This window comes from Hemiscyllium ocellatum, chromosome 17, assembly GCF_020745735.1.
Source record: "Hemiscyllium ocellatum isolate sHemOce1 chromosome 17, sHemOce1.pat.X.cur, whole genome shotgun sequence".
NCBI lineage: Eukaryota > Metazoa > Chordata > Chondrichthyes > Orectolobiformes > Hemiscylliidae > Hemiscyllium > Hemiscyllium ocellatum.
Window position 1 is genome coordinate 28216740 of NC_083417.1, and position 18095 is coordinate 28234834.

At 38.0% G+C, this 18095-nt stretch overlaps 1 protein-coding gene across 3 annotated transcripts in view; it reads left to right on the forward strand.

Moving 5' to 3' along the window:
• adat1 (adenosine deaminase tRNA specific 1) overlaps window positions 1–17736 on the forward strand; it is a 57157-nt gene extending 39421 nt beyond the window's left edge. For all 3 annotated transcript variants that reach the window (XM_060837626.1, XM_060837625.1, XM_060837627.1), the window contains 4 exons: window positions 536–681; window positions 1707–1806; window positions 6006–6092; window positions 17185–17736. In XM_060837626.1, coding sequence (XP_060693609.1) covers window positions 536–681; window positions 1707–1806; window positions 6006–6092; window positions 17185–17317 — 466 coding nt within the window. In that variant the 3' untranslated portion in view covers window positions 17318–17736. The remainder of the gene's footprint in view (window positions 1–535; window positions 682–1706; window positions 1807–6005; window positions 6093–17184) is intronic.
• The last annotated feature ends 359 nt before the right edge of the window (window positions 17737–18095 follow it).

An 18095-nucleotide genomic window follows, 5' to 3' on the forward strand; every position in this document is an offset into this window, starting at 1 on the left:
ACTATATTAAGATCACATTTCTGTTGTTGTTTTGTATGAGTTCCATACAGTCTTTAATCAGTTAACAGATACATTGAAGCTAAAGTGTGCAAACGATTGGGCATTTTACAGCTTCAACATGGCTACATTGTAGCTCATCAAACTGGGTAGCTTAACCCTTACTTAACTTAAATGTTCAATCTATTAAAAATGGAGAATCTCTCAACTGTAGTTCTGGTTGCCGTTAGATTTGCAAAATTAGTACAATTCTCCAAAAACTTGGAATAGAGCTGAGTTTTTAAAGTTTCTTAAATAAGGAGCAACCTTATATCTTAACCTATGTAAGACTGTTGCACATAGTTGAGCTGTCATTCTGCTGCAACAGAAGTTTGCTTATTGTTCAGTGAATTGTCATTAAAGAAATGCATGAAAGCAAAGTATCATCTGCCGCACTGAGTTTTACCGTGTGTTAAAGTGAAATTTATTTGTGGATATAATCATTTGAACTTTACCAAAACAAATCGTTACTGTTTCTTTTCCTCTTGTGTTCCACCAGATGTCGCCACATTACCTCACTTCCAAAAGACTTCAGAGTTCAAGATGTAATGCTACTCCAGTCACAGTTGGAGTTTGTGCATGGTCGCCACTCATTACAAAGCAGCTCTGTCCCCAATAAAGATAAATTTGTACCTTGTGCTGCAGGTAGAGAACAATTTTTGAATCATTAACCTTTTAAAGACTGTAGCATTTTTGCAATGGCATTTGGAATAACAATTTATATACCTCTTGTATACAGTAGTCATGTTTCTTTGTTTGTGCTATATTTAGTTGTATTCTACATTATGCTGACATTGTGCTGGAAAAGCACCAACCATTGACTTTACCAACAGCTGCCTGCAGAATTTTCGCGGGCTTTTCTCTTTTTTAATTCAGTATGGTACCCTATACAGACTGTTTGGTATTCATTACTTATTCTTGCTTTGTTAAAGCAGTTCAGTTAATCTGATAGTAAAATCCTCATTGAAGCACACAATGTCTAAACAAGGAAGTACAAACTGAACATTTAAATGAGATTTAAATTATATATAGGGAGGAAAATAAAGATTAGGAATGATGGATGGGATTATGACAATACTGTCACTTTCAAAAGGTAATTGTATGCTTGGTTTTTTTGAAGAGAGGTTGTGAAGATGGAGGTGCCGAAATGTCTATGAAATTTGACAGTGGAAGGGGAGTGGCCAGTTCAGGCTTTCTAGTTTTTTTTCTGCTGTAGCAGTCACAAGATGTGTGAGTCCTGAAGGTTTGCAAGTTTCAGCAAAGGATTCCTCTGAGTTTCTCTGAAATCTCACTCTGGATGTTGTTCCCTCCTGCATATAAGAATCTGTGTTTGAATTTATCTTTTTGCCAAGGAGGGTGTTCATGGGATGCTACTGTACTGGAACAGTTAATTATCAGAGGAAGGAGGCAATTCTTTTTCACAGTCCCTCTAATGAAAAATGTTGCAGCTTTAATTATAAATGTATGTATTTTCATTTTCAGGACGTAGCACCTTAATGTTGTTATATGATGGTTTTTCTCATGCAACTCAATTTACTGCTCACAATTTAATTCTTGATGTGAATGGATAATAAACTATGTGTATGCAACAGTTAATTAATGACTACATTACCATACAAAGAGATTGTGATACAGTTAAGCAGAAATGCATTGTTTTCAACCTCTTACAGCAATAAGTTGGTGTGCTGTTCCACATCAGCCATTGGATGTCTGTGTAAATGGCTTTAAACAAGGAGCAACAAAAAAGATTCATGGAACACCACAGGCAAGGTACAGAATAATGCATTTTTGTTCAATGAAATAATGATCTGGATCTTTTGGTCTCCCTGTTGTATGACGCAAGGTGCAGATTGTGACCCTATGGAAGTGCCCACATGCCAACTCCTATGGGAATTGTCTAGTAGATCTGAACTTTAGGTGCAAAATTCCCAGGAACCTCTGAAAAAGTCTGTGATTTTGATTTAGGTGGGCAAAATCTTATGGCTCCAATATAAGCTCCCTGCCCCCACTTGTAATTAGTTCTTGCTGCCTCACCTAACATGGTCCCTGCCCTGATAGGTTTCCTGCCTATCCATCATCTTACTTTGCCCGCCTTTGCAGAGATCACATCTGCAGTATTGTGAGCAGTTTTGGTCTCCTTATCCGAGAAAAGATGGTCTGGTATAGAGGGTATGCCATGAAGGTTTACCAGACTGATTTTGGGATGGCTAACTGGTATTTAGAAGCATGATGTGGGATCTCAGAAACTTACAACATTCTAACAGAACTAGACAGGGTAAACATAGGAAGGACATTCCCGATGGCCAGGGAGTCCTGAACCAGGGGTCACAGTCTAAGGATTCAAATAAATCATTTAGGACTGAAATTTCTTCACCCAGAGAATGATGAGCCTGTGTAACTCTCTGCCACACAAAAGCAGTTGAGGCCAAAACATTGAATATTTTCAAGAAGGAGTTAGATGTACTTCCTCGAGCTAAAGGGATCAAAGGTATGGGGAGAAAGTAAAAACAGAGTTCTAACTTGCATGATCAGCCATGATCATATTGAATGGCTCAAAGTGCTGAATGGCCTACACCTTTTCTATTCACCGCATTCCTACGTATTTATCCCATAATTTATTGTCAGCACTGCCATTCCTCCTTTTCCTTTTCATGCATGACCTTCCTAAATGTCAGATACCCTTGAATATTCCAGATCCCAGTTTTGGTTACCTTTTAACAACAACTTCATTAAATAGCTAGCTGATTATTTATATTTATGATAGATTAATTGATATAATAAATATATCTTGTTGAAAGCTGCATGCAGTCAGGTAAGAATGTCTTTAATTATGTCTTTTTAATATATTCCTTTAGCTGTATTTGGTATTTGCATTTATTTCCACTGCCTTTCACTTTTGTTTACTGCTTTTCTACTTGTATTAGTTTAATTTTAACACTTATCATAATTATATTTATGTTGAATTTCTTCTATGTTCTTACACTTATTTTAAAAGTTATTTATGACTGTTGACATTTATAAATGTAAACTGTGACAAGTCATGACTCAATGGGGTGATGCATTGGAAATCAAGCTCCGCTAAGAGTCATAAATGTGAAAGGATTTAAATGAACAATCCAAAGACTTCAATTTTTCTGACAGGTGAACACCCTCATCAAGTTTCTGTACTTAAAAAGAAAACAGCTATTTATTAAGCACATATTGTTTTTAACTGACGGCAGAAAGTAAGCTTTTGCTATTTAACACTCTATAACTTAAACTAATTTTTTTTGCAACTGCGTTAACCAACTCCTTATCTATTCATACAAACATTTGTACAGAAACAAAACAAGATACAAACATTACAGGTGAGGAAAGAACAAAAAAAGAGTTAGTGAAGCACAGTTCTGGCGCCAGTCCAGATTACAGCCACTGTTGAGTCGGTTTCCTTCAGTTCCTTTATGATTCCTTTCAACTTTTTGATGAGGTTACAGGGTTGTGGACATATTAGTTCTCAACCTTTCATTCAGCATGCCATTTCAGTGTCTGTGAGGGATTTTCCCCCCATTTTCCCTTTCAAGAAAGGAGTTAGCAGTGGCTAGCTAGCTAATCCAGATTTTCTTTTACTCCCACTGCTGATGGGAGAAAAAGATGTTTTCTCATTCACAGACTGGATGTTTGTGCTATACTGTTTAAATACTTATATGTAACTCACCCAAGAAGCAATCAAAAGATTGTTACTATGCTGATTAATCCTGAACACGCAACAGACTCAGATTGAAAAACCAATAAGGATTACCCCTGACACGCCCTTGGAGCCAAAATGGCTAATATTCTCCCCCACTGCTTAAATAAGTCTGAATTTAGATACAACATATATCTTCCATAGGTTTAAAGCGTCACTTACCCAATTTTTTAGTCCACAGTCCAGAAATATATTTGTCTTTACAACACCATTTTAACTTGAAGTTTCAAAGTTGTTTGCTGATGAGAAAGGAGCTGAAGTACAAAATTGTATGGAATTTCTTCTATATTTAATGATTTATTTACTATTTTGAATGTTCTTTCAGCTAGGATCATAGTCATGCACACATATGAAACAGCACGTCAACCTCTACATTGTATTTTTCTGAGCAAAATTTGTCCACAGAAACTTAACTCTGGCTTCAGTGTTGATTCTGAGAGGAAACCATGCTTCACATAAAGTCGTTTAATTTAATGTTGCAATTTGCAAGAACATAACCACAACTTTAATTGGAGATGTACTACATTATGCAGTGGATGCTGAGTCAAGGCAAATGGGGTGCTGAGTCAAGGAAGGTAATAGATAAAGCTGAAGGTGTGACCAAATGCTTGACCAAGAAAGTGAATTTTAAGTAGGGCTTTTTAGGAGGAAGGGAAAGTGATCTAATCTAAGCAGATAAATCCCTGGGCCTTCAGTATGGGTCCAGAAGCTCAACTGGATCACATAGGTGTTTGTAGTTAATGCTGGTGGTTATCAAAGGGGATGAAATCATTGATAATGTTTCAGAGTTTGAAATAACATAGATATAAATGTATATTGAATAGCGAAGCTTTAAAGCTAGGAGAGCATAGAGACTTCAGGATTCAGGTATGCAGTCTTTCATAAAGCTAAAGCAATTCCTGAGTTGTAGCCAGATAAACAAGGGTTGTCAGGAAATGTGAATGGAACATATTGTTGCTGTCAGGATGACAGCATGTCTGCATTCTCACCAGCCACTAAATCATTGCCCAGTTGGATACTGGGTAACTAGCTGGGCCAGATGTTCCTGGCAGCTGTCAATTTTATGCAGTCTGCATCTCGGGCAGACAAGAAGCATTTCATTTGTGAAATCACTTTGAGACTTTCTCATTGGGGTTGGGCTCTCGATTAGAAAGGAGAATAGTTAAGAGAGGCACAGTAGGCTCTCTTATCTAGTTAATTATTCTGGTATAAATATGGTATAAAAGGGTAAAGTTATCGATCTTTTAAAGCAATCTTTATATGCAAGGGGCATAAAGTTTTTTTCTCTTTATTCTTTCATGGGTGTCGCTTGCAGGGCCAACATTTATTGTCCATTCCTTCTGCATGACTTGGTAGGCCACTTCAAAGGGCATTTAAAAGAGTCAGTCACATTTCTGTAGTAACCTTCTGTAGTGACCATCTGAACCGCCCCACTGTCCGATCACAATTACCTCCCACCTGCATTCACCTGTTGCCTTCCCACCTACCCCCAGCCCCACCCTCACCCCCTATTTATCTCTTAAGCCCTTTCCCCCTTCACATTCTTGATGAAAGACTTATGTCTGAAATGTCAACTCTCCTGCTCCTCGGATGCTGTCAGATCTGCTATGCTTTTCCAGCACATACGTTTTGATTTTTACTCTCCAGTATCTGCAGTCCTTACTTTCTCCTGGCATGTAAAACAGTCCACAGGTTGATGTAGCTAAAGACAATGTCACAAACAATTGGGGAAACCTACAAATGTGCTAATATACCTAATAAACCTGGAGTTCTTACCTGACCCCCGATTGTCCACGTAGGGAAAGCAATGGAGGTGTTTGCTTTTATGTTTTATGAAAGGAAACTGACAAGTTACTTGAATCATATGAAGACAGTAGGAAACAAAAATAAAGGAGCTCAAAGCTGCCTTACTACTCAAGGCTGTCTGTGGCTGTCGGTGATAGATCTTGATAGTAAAATTGGCCATTCTGTGACTCCCTTCATAGAGAAACACACTTTTTCATGCATTAGCCCACAGAAAACATATCCACTTTGTAATGTCATCATAGAAAAAAATCTATTGCAAGCAAATGTCTTGGATATCTTTGCAGCTAAGTGAGGATCCCTTTAAATTCTGCTAAACTTTTATGCCCACGTTCTCTGGATTGGTTAGAAATTGGCAGTCACAATGCAATTGAGTTGTATCTCTACTAGCAAACCACCTGATGCTTTGTACAAAGATGTAAAATTGCATCTTTATTTGCAGGTGTAAAATTTGCAAGGCAGAGCTCTTCAATGAATTCAGAGACCTGCTGAACTATCTTTCCGAAGAAGGCCGTCCAATATCCCTTCAGTAAGTCTTAACTTTAACAGCAATATGTAGAAACAGTTATAAAGTTGATTGAAATGTGAATGCTGTCCAAGGAATTTTGATTTGAGTATTTTTAATAATGGACTGTTAGCAAAGAAAATTATAGCCTTTATTCTTCTACAGATTAATGCCTACCCACATTGGGATTGTTATTAATGGCGAAGGACCACAGCTTTGCCTTCTTTGGGTTGCTTTTCTTTCATCTGTTGGCTAAAAGCTCACTAATATAACATCTTATTAGCTCGATTAATGTTTAAAATTAAGTATCTATTAATGTCTTTAACATTCCCAGAAATCATTCTAGATTTTTGTTTCTTAGTAGACTATTTAAATCCCTCATCTTTGCCTATACCCCGCACCTAAAGTTTGCAGACCAGGGGTTCACAAGAGCCTCATCTGATCTATTACAGCATTTCATCTTTGAAATCACAGAGTTTCTTGTAGCGAAACTAGATTAGGAATGAGACAAGCACAGTGACCTCAGTCACCCAGATAGCCATTCCTGTGTAACTACTTGAGCAAGTAAGTAAAGTCAGATTTTTCTGTATTTTCATGCAAAAATGCGTCTAAGCAGATTTACTGATGGAACCTCAGTCGTGAGGGATGGAAATTGATGTACTGCATTGATGAAGTGCACTCTATTTAATTATGTACTCTATTTATTTTTATCTATGAGTAACATCACATTGGGAAATAATGTCAATAGGAAAGCAAGAGATGGGATAGACAGGGATTTAAAGCCAGATACACACATGATCCTTCTTTAAAAATCATTCATGGAATATATGTTGCTAGATAGGCTGGTATTTTTGGCCAATCCTTAATTATGCATAAGAAGGTAAAGATAAGCTACTTCTTCAACCGCTGAGTTGCATGTGGTACAGGTACACTATAGTGCTGTTATGGTGGGAGTTACAGGTTTTGACTCAACATTGGTCAAGACACAGTGATATATTTCCAAGTTACAATTGCATGAGACTTGTAAGTGAACATCCATTTGTTGATTCGCATGTTTCTGCCTCCCCAGTGACTCTGGATGGTAGAAGTTGTGGATTTGGAAAGTGCTATCCAAGGAGTTTTGATGAGTTGTGCTGAGGGTCTTGCAAATGGTACACTCTGCTGCCACTGAATGTTGATGGTGCAGTGAATGTTAAGCGAGTTAGATTGAGTGCCATCAAGTGACCTGCGTAGTTCTGGATGATGTCAGGGTTGAGTGCCATTGGACTTGCACTTATCGAGCAAAGAGTATTCCATTATCCATTACACTTCTGACCTGTGTTGTGTGGCAGACAGACTTTGAGGAATCAGGAGCTGAGTTCCTTGCCATAGAATTCCAAGATTCCAATCTGTTTCTATAGCCACAGCATTTACATGCCCCTCCACCCACCCATGTGTTGATAGTAAGGAATTTAACAATGCTCATTGATTGAATGCCAAGAGGTGACGCTGGATTCTTTCTTTTTGGCGATAGTCTTTGCTGTGCATTTTTGTGGCATGAATGTTACTTATCACTTGTCAACCAAGTCTGAATGTTGTTCAGGTCTCGCTGCACTTGGATGCGGACTTACCAGCTCGAATTTAATCGCATAACTGGGATTTAGAGCGGTCTTAAACTAAGGACAGTGCACAAGGTCCTGGAGAAGATGAACGTATATCTACAACACAAAAGGAAATGAGCTATTTAGGCAATGACACCCAGAGAGGACAGGAAATGACTATCTGCACAAATATTAACAAAAAAATGGAAAAAGGAAAAAAATGATATAAAAGCAAAATTAATGGCTCTTTAATATGCACAGCATTTGGAACAAAATAAATGAATCAGTGATACGAATGGAGGTTAGTGGATATGATTTTATAGACAAAATAGAGACATGATTACAACTAGATTAAAAAAGGGAACTGCATATTCAGAACTTTGTGACCAGAAGGACAGACATGAAGGAAAGGATGGGTAAGAAGCTTTGTCAGTACTGATGGCAGTACAATAGGGAGAAATTGGAAGATATAGAATCCTTAGAAGTAGATGCAAGAAATAACAAAGGAAAGAAGATACTGGTGGGATAACACTGTAGTTAACAATAGTTATACTGTAGGCTGGAGAATAAATCAAAAGATAATAAGGGCAAATAAAAAAGATAGTATTGTGATTTTCTTTAATCATTATGTAGATTGGGAAACTCAGATTAGCAAAGCTAGCCACAAGGGAATAATCATACAGTATTTTGCGTGGAGGGTGGTGCATGTGTGGGGTGGACTGCCAGAGGAAGTGGTGGAGGCTGGTGCAATTGCAACATTTAGGGGGCAACTGGATGGGTGTATGAATGGGGGCTGTTTGGAGGGATATGGGCAGGGTGCTAGCAGGTGGGACTGGATTGGGTTGGGATATCTGGTCGGCATGGACGGGTTAGACCGAGGGGTCTGTTTCCGTGCTGTACATCTCTATGACTCTATATTTGGGAAGTTTCTGAGAATAATGTATTGTGGATCCAATCAGAGATTCAGTGTGATCTTGTTGGGCCGAAGAGCCTGTTTCTACACAGTGGGGAATCTAATCTAACCTAAACCAAGAATCATGCTATTTTGGATCTGGTAATCTGTAAAGAGGTAAGTTTAATAAATGATCTTAGAGGAAAAGATCCTCTAGGAAACAGTGACTATGACATGGTAGAATTTAGCATTCAGTTTGAGAGTGAGAAATGTGGGTCAGAAACAACTGTGCTAAACCTAAATAAGGGGAACTAGAGTGGAATGAAGGTAGGGATAGCTGGAGTAGACTGGAAAAAGAGTTTAGCAGACAAGACAGTTATTGACCAATGGTAGACATTTAAGAAAATAGTCGTGGCTCACAACAAAGATAAAATGCAGTGAGGAAGAAGGATTCAATTCAACCGTGATTAACCAGGGAAGTTGAGGATAATATCAAATTGAATGAAAAGACATGCAATATAGCAACATTAAAATACAGCAGAATGTGATCAAGAAAAATGAGAAAAAAATAAATGTTGAGACCAAACTAGTCAGTACGTGTAAAAAAAAGAAAGTACACACTACCTTAAATATATAAAATAAGGTGAACCTAGGCCCCTTAGAGAAATGTGACTGTGAAAATAATATTTGGGAATCAGGAGCTGGCAGGGAAGTTAAATAAATACTTATGCATTGGTCTTCACAGAAGAAAACCATAAATAGCAATCCAAAACTACTGAATAATTAAAGGACAAAAAGAGGGAGGAAATAAATACAAGAGAAAAATGTACTGGGAAAACCAATGGGTCTGAAGGCTGATAAGTCACTTGAACTGAAGGGTTACACCCAAGGATAATGAAAGAAGAAGCAATAGAAATAGTGAATACAGTGATAGTCATCTTCCATGAGCCCTTAGTTTCTGGAAAAGTCTCAGAAGCTTAGAAAACTGCAGTGCAGCAGTTATCGTAAAAGGGAGGGAAACAAAAAGCCAGCTACTATTGTCTAATTAGCTTAAGATCTATCATTGGGAAAATGTTAGAATCTGTTATAAATGGATGTAATAGCAATGCATTTAGACATAAAACAACAAAATCAAGCAGTGTCAGCGTGGCTTCATGAAGGGGAAATCATGACTGACAAATTTATTAAAATTCTTTGTGGAGGATAAAGGTAAGATTATTTGGATTCCATATGGTTTTCAATTAGGTAACGTACATAAGGCTACTTAATAAGACAAGAGCCCATTGAATTGGGGGTTAGTATATGAGCACAGTCCAAGGATTGGCTAATTAACAGAAGACAGAATGGGATAAGAGGTTATCCTCAGGATGGCAACCTGTAACCAGTGGAGTGCCACAGGGATCAGTGCTATTGTCTAATTTTTTTCCAAAATATTTTAATGATTTGGATGAGGAAGGTGACTGTGTTATAGCCAAGTTTGCAAATGGCATAAAAATAGGTGGGAAGGCAAATGGTGAGTATGTCACAGAGTCTAGTCTCCAGTAGCATATTGAGGGGTTAGATGAATGAACAAAAACTTGGACGATGCCAAAAATCTTGGAAAAATGTGGTAGGAAGAATAGCAGAACTGAATGTTATTTAAATAAAGAAAGAGTGCAGAAAGCTAGGATGCAAGGTCAGCAGATAATGGGGAAGGCAATTGGCCTTTGTTTCAAAGGGAATGGAGTATAAAAATAAGAACGTCTTGCTGAAACTAAATAAGGCATTAGTTAGATTACATATAAAATACTGTGAGCAATTTTGTTCCCCTTATCTGTGTAAATATATACAAGCATTGGAGACAGACCAGGGAAAGTTCACTAGGCTGAAGCTGGATATGGAGGGATTTTCTGAGGAGGAGAGGTTGACTAGGTTGGAGTTGACTACACTTTGGAGTTTAGAAGAATGGGAGGCATCTTATTGAAGATAGAAGACTCACAGTGCCAAGGACCCGGGTTCGATTCCAGCCCCAGGCAACTGTGTGGAATTTGTACTTTCTCCCCGTGTCTGTGTGGCCTTGCTGTAGGTGTTCTGGTTTTCTCCCACAGTCCAAAGATATGTGGGTTAGGTGAATTGGCCATGCTAAATTGCCCATAGTATTCAGAGATATGGAGGTTAGGTGCATTAATCAGGGGAAATATAGAGTAATAGGGTTACTCTTCAGAGGGTCAGTGTGGGCTTGTTGGGCCAAACGGCCTGTTCCACATTGTAGGGATTCTATGAATAGGAAATTTGACAATGTGGATGCAGAGGGGTTGTTTTCCCCTTTAGGGAGAGTCTAGAACTAAAGGGGATAATCTCAGAATAAGGGACTACCCATTTAAAACAAAGATGAGAAATTTCTTCTCCGAGGGTAGAGAATCTATAGAATTCACTGCTGCAGAGAAACGTAGGACTTTGTATTAAGTGTATTTAGGGGTGAGATAGACATTGTTAATCTGTTAGGGAACCAAAAGTTATAGGGAAAATGTAGCTAAATGAAGTTGAGGTTTATCATGATAACTTTGAGTGGTGGAGCAGACTTGATGGGCTAAACGGCTTACTTCTGCCGTAACTTTGTATTGAAGTTGTTCATAGTGCTGAACATTGTGCAATTATCAGCAAACACATCAGAACAATAGCTGGATTGAAGAGATTATGTAATGGTGAATCAGGTGAGATTTGAAAGTAATGAAGGAAATCAGCAGGGCATGACCAAAATTATTAATCTCTCCTCTGAAAAATCCAAAATAAGGGAAAACTATCTTAGAATTTGATATGAACTTAATTAGAAGAAAATTAAGGAAAAACTTTGCACAAAAGGATTGTAAAAGTGGGGAAATGTTTAGAAGATGTCTAAAAGGGAGATGTCAAGATAATTTAATTATTCTGTTGCCTGGCAGAGAGCTTCAAATTTTATTTCAGATACTGAGGATAATCTATTTGTTTCTTGTTTGACTTTGTCAGAAGCCCTTACCAGGCTGCACACAACAAATTATCTATTGTTTTTCTTTGGGACTATAAACCATTCTTTGTACTGCAAGATAAGTTATGTATTTTACTTGCCTTGCGTGTTTGTGCTAACTGGACCCATACCAGCCAGGAGAATGTGGCTGTTTTATGTTACCAACAACTGTTCATCTTTAAATAAGCTTTTTAAAAAAATACAAAAAAGTTACTTCCTTTCAATTTTCATAGAAGCTTGTAGCCTGGGGTAATTGCATGTCCTACTTTTTACAAAGACTTATTTTTAAAGGAAATTAATAGAGTCTGGAGAAAAGATAGATATTAACTATATGTTTGCTTCAAATATGTGAAATAGTTACTGATATTGTGACCCAGAAAGAAAGAATCTGTATATATTTATAGTGTGTTTTCTCATGTTCTGAGGACATTTTACACTGAACTGTTATGAAGTATTGTCACTGTTATGTAGGAAGACTTAGTTGACGCCAAGTATGGTTCAGACTATATTTAAGCCACAGAATTTTCTTCTGCATTGTTTTTCATGTAATTGCTGGCAAAGCCAACATTTGTTTCCCATTCCTAATTGGGCTTGAAGAGATGGTTGTCAGTCACTTTCTTGAATTATTGCAGTCAGTCTAGTACAGGTGGAGCCACAGTGTTGTTGAGAAGGTAGATCCAGTATGTTGTTCCTGTGTCTGTGAAGGTACTGTGATATGGTGTGTGGTTTGAAAGGGAAATTTTAGATGGTGGTGTACCATCTATCTGCTGACTGAGTTCTTCTACATGGTACAGGTTGTGGGTTTCAAAGATGCTGTCAGAGCAGCTTTGGTGAGTCACTGCAGTTCATCTTGTATATGATGCATATTATACTACGTTGAAGGAAATGAATATTTAAGTTGGAGAATAGTATGCCAATAAGTCAGGTTGCTTTGTCCTTGATGGTCCTGAGCTGCTTGTGGGCAATTTTGGCTGTATTCATCCAGGCTGATGGAGCGTATTACAACACAGACCTGACTTGGAGTCAGAGAGATGTACAGCACAAAAACAGACCTTTGGTCCAACCTGTCCATGCTGATTAGATATCCTAAGTAAATCTAGTTCCATTTGCCCATATCCCTCTAAATCCTTTCTATTCATATACCCATCCAAATGCTTTTAAATGTTGTAATCGTGCCAGCCTCCACCACTTCCTCTGGCAGCTCATTCCATAACGCACCATCTTCTGCATGAAAAAGTTGCCCCTTTGGTCCCAAATAAATCTTTCCCCTCTCACCCTCAACATTTGCCATCTAATTTTGGACTCTCCCACCCTGAGGAAAAGATCTTGTCTATTCACCCTATCCATGTCCCTCATGATTTTATAAACCTCTATAAGGTCACCCCTCAGCCTCCATCACTCCAGGGAAAATAGCTCCAGTCTCTTCAGCCTCTCCCTGTAGCTCAAACCCTACAACCCTGGCAACATCCTTGTGAATCTTTTCTGAACGCTTTCAAGTTTCACATCATCCTTCCTATAGCAGGGAGACAGAACTGCATGCAGTATTCCAAAAGTGGCCTAACCAATGCCCTATACAGCCACAACTATACTCAATGCACTTGTGGATGGTGGATAAGCTCTAAGGAGACAGGAGATGACTTTCATCTCAGAATCTGCAATTGGGCCACAGCATTTATACCTCTGGTCATCTGTTACCCTCAGGATATTGATTGTGAAGGGTTCAGCAAAGCTAATGCTCATTTCTGCAAGGTGAGATGTTCAACTTCTGTCTAGTTGGAGAAGACTATTGCCTAATTTCTCTTTGGTATGAATGTTATGTGCCACTCATTTCATATTAAAGTTTCTTTTTCCATTATAGTTAACATTTATTTCATTTGATGTGATTTTGACAGCAGAGCCCTGTGCTTTTGTTGAAACTAATGTTCAGTGTCAGATACGATGATATGTAGACACTCTTCACAAAATCCATGTTTGTTCTTGTTACAGTCCACAAGAATATGCTCTTCCATGGGCAAAACATTCTTTTTTTTTCTTGCATGTAACACATATTACCTATCATTAATGGGAAAGTTACTGAAGAAATAGTTTTGACCTTTGAAGTTTAGGAAAAAAATTTCTCAAAATGTAAACTATCAAGTTGTGTGCTAACATGTTTATTTTTGTTAACTTATTGATAAACACATCAATTCTGGATTTTCTTTTGAAATAATTTTTAAAGGGCTCAACAAATTGGATCGTCAACCATTCAGAAATAAAATATTAAATCAACAAAGCAATATAATGATAAACTGAATTATATTTGCCAACATCTTCACCTTTCTGAAACATGAAGGCTTTAAAGAAGTTTGGACTAATACTGCTTTGTATTTATCAAATGGTGACCATTGCAATGTGTTCAACCATTCCATATTGATCCTCAGATCAGTATGTCCGCTATTAGAAGTGATGCTGCTATTGGACATTGTTTAGTAAGTAATCCAGACTATTAAGTATTACACCAGAAAATAAATTAAGATTATAACTTGATGTAGAGTTGATGCATTTGCGTGTGCTAGACGCTACATAATTAACGCACAGAAGCCTGTTTTATGCAGGTATACCTTGTACAAACGTGTATATACCCTACAGCATCTTCGATTAGAAAGAAAGGGGTCATGAGAGCTGTCAATCCCTGTTGCATTCCCATTGTAACAACCTGCCAAAGCAGTCTACTTGTCTAGTCTGAGAATTGAGTTTATTATTCCTGCTGCATCTCCATGCCAATAATGGCCCGACCAATAAGTACTGTCTTCTCATGCTATATAAATTAGTATCCTGTTTATTTCCAGTCAGTTTCTTGAATCACTAAGTGACATTAAAATTTATTACAACTGTAATCAGCCACCTTAATAAGCATTTGTAACTAACTCAGTCTAATAATCACTTAGGTAAACTACAGAAACTGGAAAAAGCTTTTTCTGTTCATTGCAGTGATTTTGTACATGCAGTCTTTCTAAATTGTGCTACAGATTTTGTTACAGTTACTACACAAATGAAATCCCATTGTACTTTTTGATGTGCTTCACAAATATATCCTAATCAATGTTTGTTCCACATTCATAATCACTAAAATTGATTATTTGTTGGTGCTTGCCATGTGTAAAATGGCTGCCATATTCCCTATGTTATAGTAATGACTACAATTCAAATGTGCTTAATTGACTTTAAACTCTATTGCGAGCCTTTAAACTACGTATGAATACATGAATAGGAAGGAAATAGAAGGATCTGGTTCTTGTAAGTGAAGACAGTTTTAGCATGGAAGGGCAAAATGTGTTGGCATGGGTTTGGAGGCGAACTGGCCCGTTCCTATGTTGTATTGGTTTTTGTTTGTCTTTGTTACAAAAGTCAGTCTGTAAATACTCTATTTTTATGAGTTCAACAAGACAACCTATTCAAGTCTAGCACTTCACTCTGTCTCTCACATTTATTTGTGGGCGGCACAGTGGGTGGCACGGCGGCACAGTGGGTTTCCCTCCAGGTGCTCCAGTTTCCTTCTACAGTCCAAAAATGTGCAGATTAGGTGAATTGACCATGCTAAATTGCCCATAGTGTTTGGAGCAGGGGTGAATGTAGGGGAAATGGGTCTGGGTGGGTTGCGCTTCGGCGGGTCGGTGTGGACTTGTTGGGCCGAAGGGCCTGTTTCCACACTGTAAGTAATCTAATCTAAGTAATCTAATCTAAAAAAAATTTGCTGAATATCTAAGCTAAATCAACTATATTGAGTTGCATGACATTTCAGTTCCAGTATGGGAAAATTCCTAGTATCTAACTTGATGTTGGGCAACGAACATTTGACTGTGCGATGCAAAGAAGAAATCAAATTGGAATCTGTAGAGTAGGTATCCTCACTAACTAATGTGCTAGTGGAGAAACTGTTTGAAAAAGAACAGAAATTGAAGTTAAAAATGAAATTGATTAAGCCAGGAAGCAAAACCTGATAGGTCTGCCTCTATATCCTAATTATTTTGGTTTGTATATTTTCTAAGTACAGGGATCCTGTACATCCAAACCTACAAATGCTAATACTTATAAAAACGATCCTAAACAGGGATATAATTTTAAAGAGGATTCGCTGAGACAGAGGATGATACGATGTATCCGGAGGTTGGTGGGGTGGAAGGTGAGGACCAGTGGGGTTCTGTCCTGGTGGCGATTGGAGGGGCGGGGTTCAAGGGCGGAGGTGCTGGAAGTGGAGGAGATGCGGTGGAGAGCATCATCGACCACGTCGGAGGGGAAATTGCGGTCTTAGAAAGAGGCCATTTGGGCTGTTTGGTAGTGGAATTGGTCCCCCTGGGAGCAGATGTGGCGGAGGCGAAGGAATTGGGAATATGGATGGGTGCTTTTACAGGGGTAGGGTGGGAAGAGGTGTAATCTAGGTATCTGTGGGAGTCAGTCGGTTTGTAGTAAATGTCTTGTGTTGAGACACTTGCCCGAGATAGAAATGGAGATGTCTAGGAAGGGGAGGGAGGAGACTGAGACGGTCCAGGTAGATTTGAGGTCGGGGTGGAAGGTGTTAGTAAAGTGGATGAACTGTTCACCCTCCTCGTGGGAGCACGAGGTTGCGCCAATACAATCATCGATGTAACGGAGGAAAAGGTGGGGTTGGTGCCATTGTAGCTGCGGAAGATGGACTGTTCCACATATCCGACGAAGAGGCAGGCATAGCTGGGACACATGTGGGTGCCCATGGCTACTCCTTTGGTTTGGAGGAAGTGGGAGGATTGGAAGGAGAAGTTGTTAAGAGTGAGGACCAGAGACGGAGGGTGATACGATGTATAATTTTAAAGAGCCAACATAGAAACATTTCCTGTACATACGAATGGCTGCTTTATATTGTCCTGCATTTGTTCCAACTTGCATGGAAATTGATTTGCGAACAGACTCCAGAATGGAACCATTTGCATCCTGGGATTTCTTGTATTTCATTTTTCAAAAAGTCAGTTATTATACTTTTCACTAAGAATTCTAAATCTTTTCCATTCACATTCGAATGGATGGCACATTGAAACAGAAAGTATCTGATACAAAACAAATATTTACAATCAATCTATATGAATCTATATGATAATCAGTTTCACCATTTTAGCTGATGCCTTACCATTGTTATCAACTTTGTTTTCTATAGTGTAGCTCTTAATGCTAAAACATAATTCTGTTTTGTTTTGTGGTTTTTTTGTCATTGTGTTTCAATGTAAACTGAAAGCAGAACCCTTTAATTATAACATTACAGCAACGTGAGATTAGATGCCAGCAGAAAATAAGACTGGATGGCAACATTTACAATTGCAGCAAACAGCAGGTATTTGTGAAAAAAAAGCAAGACTAGATAGTGAGAAGCTAGTATTCTACGTTTTTTTTTGTACCTCTGTAGCTACAAGAGATTAAAATTTGGTGATGTATCAGTCCCCAGAGCTCAAAGCAGATCCATGATGCAATTTTAACTTGGACAGATGTGAAACTAAATTTAATAAAGAGAAGCAATGCTGTTAAAGTTAACTCAACCACAAGGAACTGCTAATTTATCTGACTTCTTTGCATTTGTATATGTTTATTATATTGATATATTGTTAATTGTGATAATAAACGTATTGTTAAAGTTACTTTTTTTTATTCTAACAGAAATAAAACATTAAAAACCTACTGGGAATTCAAGGAAGCTGCAACAAATTATCAGCAAGCGTGGAATGAAATACAGAAGCAGGCATTTGTTACTTGGGTGCGAACCCCAAGGGACCTTATGCGATTTCAGTAGAGATGCAGCAGCAAAATAATGTAGCAGAAATAATTAAAGTCAGTTCTGTCTGGATGATTATACATAGATCTCAATAGATCCAAATTTCTGATTTTTTAACAAAAAAATTGTCAGTTAACTTGAAATGGATTAAATGTATATAGTAAATATTATTTTTAGTTACTAGACTTTAATGTTGCTAAACCTGGATTTCTACATCTGTCTGCACAGACTTGAGTAGTAACTGAAATTTATAATATAATTAGATGAGATACACTCAGCAAGCAAAAATGTATTAATTAAGTTTGATGTAAAATGGAGAAGCATCATCATTTTTCTAACTGCCTGACCATGACATTTTTTCTAGTATCAAATTTAGGAAGGTTTTTCTTTGACATGGCTAATGTATTCTACAGTTGTCTTTTACTCACTTCGAATTCTGCTCCAAGTTCTATTAAAGAAGATTTATAGAATTGCTTGCAAAAAGAATGAAATTAAAATGTGTGTCATTATAACTTTATTGATAGTAGCTTGATTGCTGGTAAATCACTCAGACAAGCTGACATTGTCTTTACCAAATCAGAAAAGTCTTTCATTTAATGCAATATTTTGGGTTGAATTTTGTAAAGGCTGTAGAAACAGATCTGAAGGTAGGAGAGCCAGAATATTTGTGCTGCAGCATAGTGTGTGGCTGACTATTATGAAACCATTTTGACTTCTGTGGGAGTGTGGCCTACTTGGTAGTCACAGGGAGCTAGTTAAGGAGGCATTTTGTGAGGCACTGAAATTGTAGCAGAGG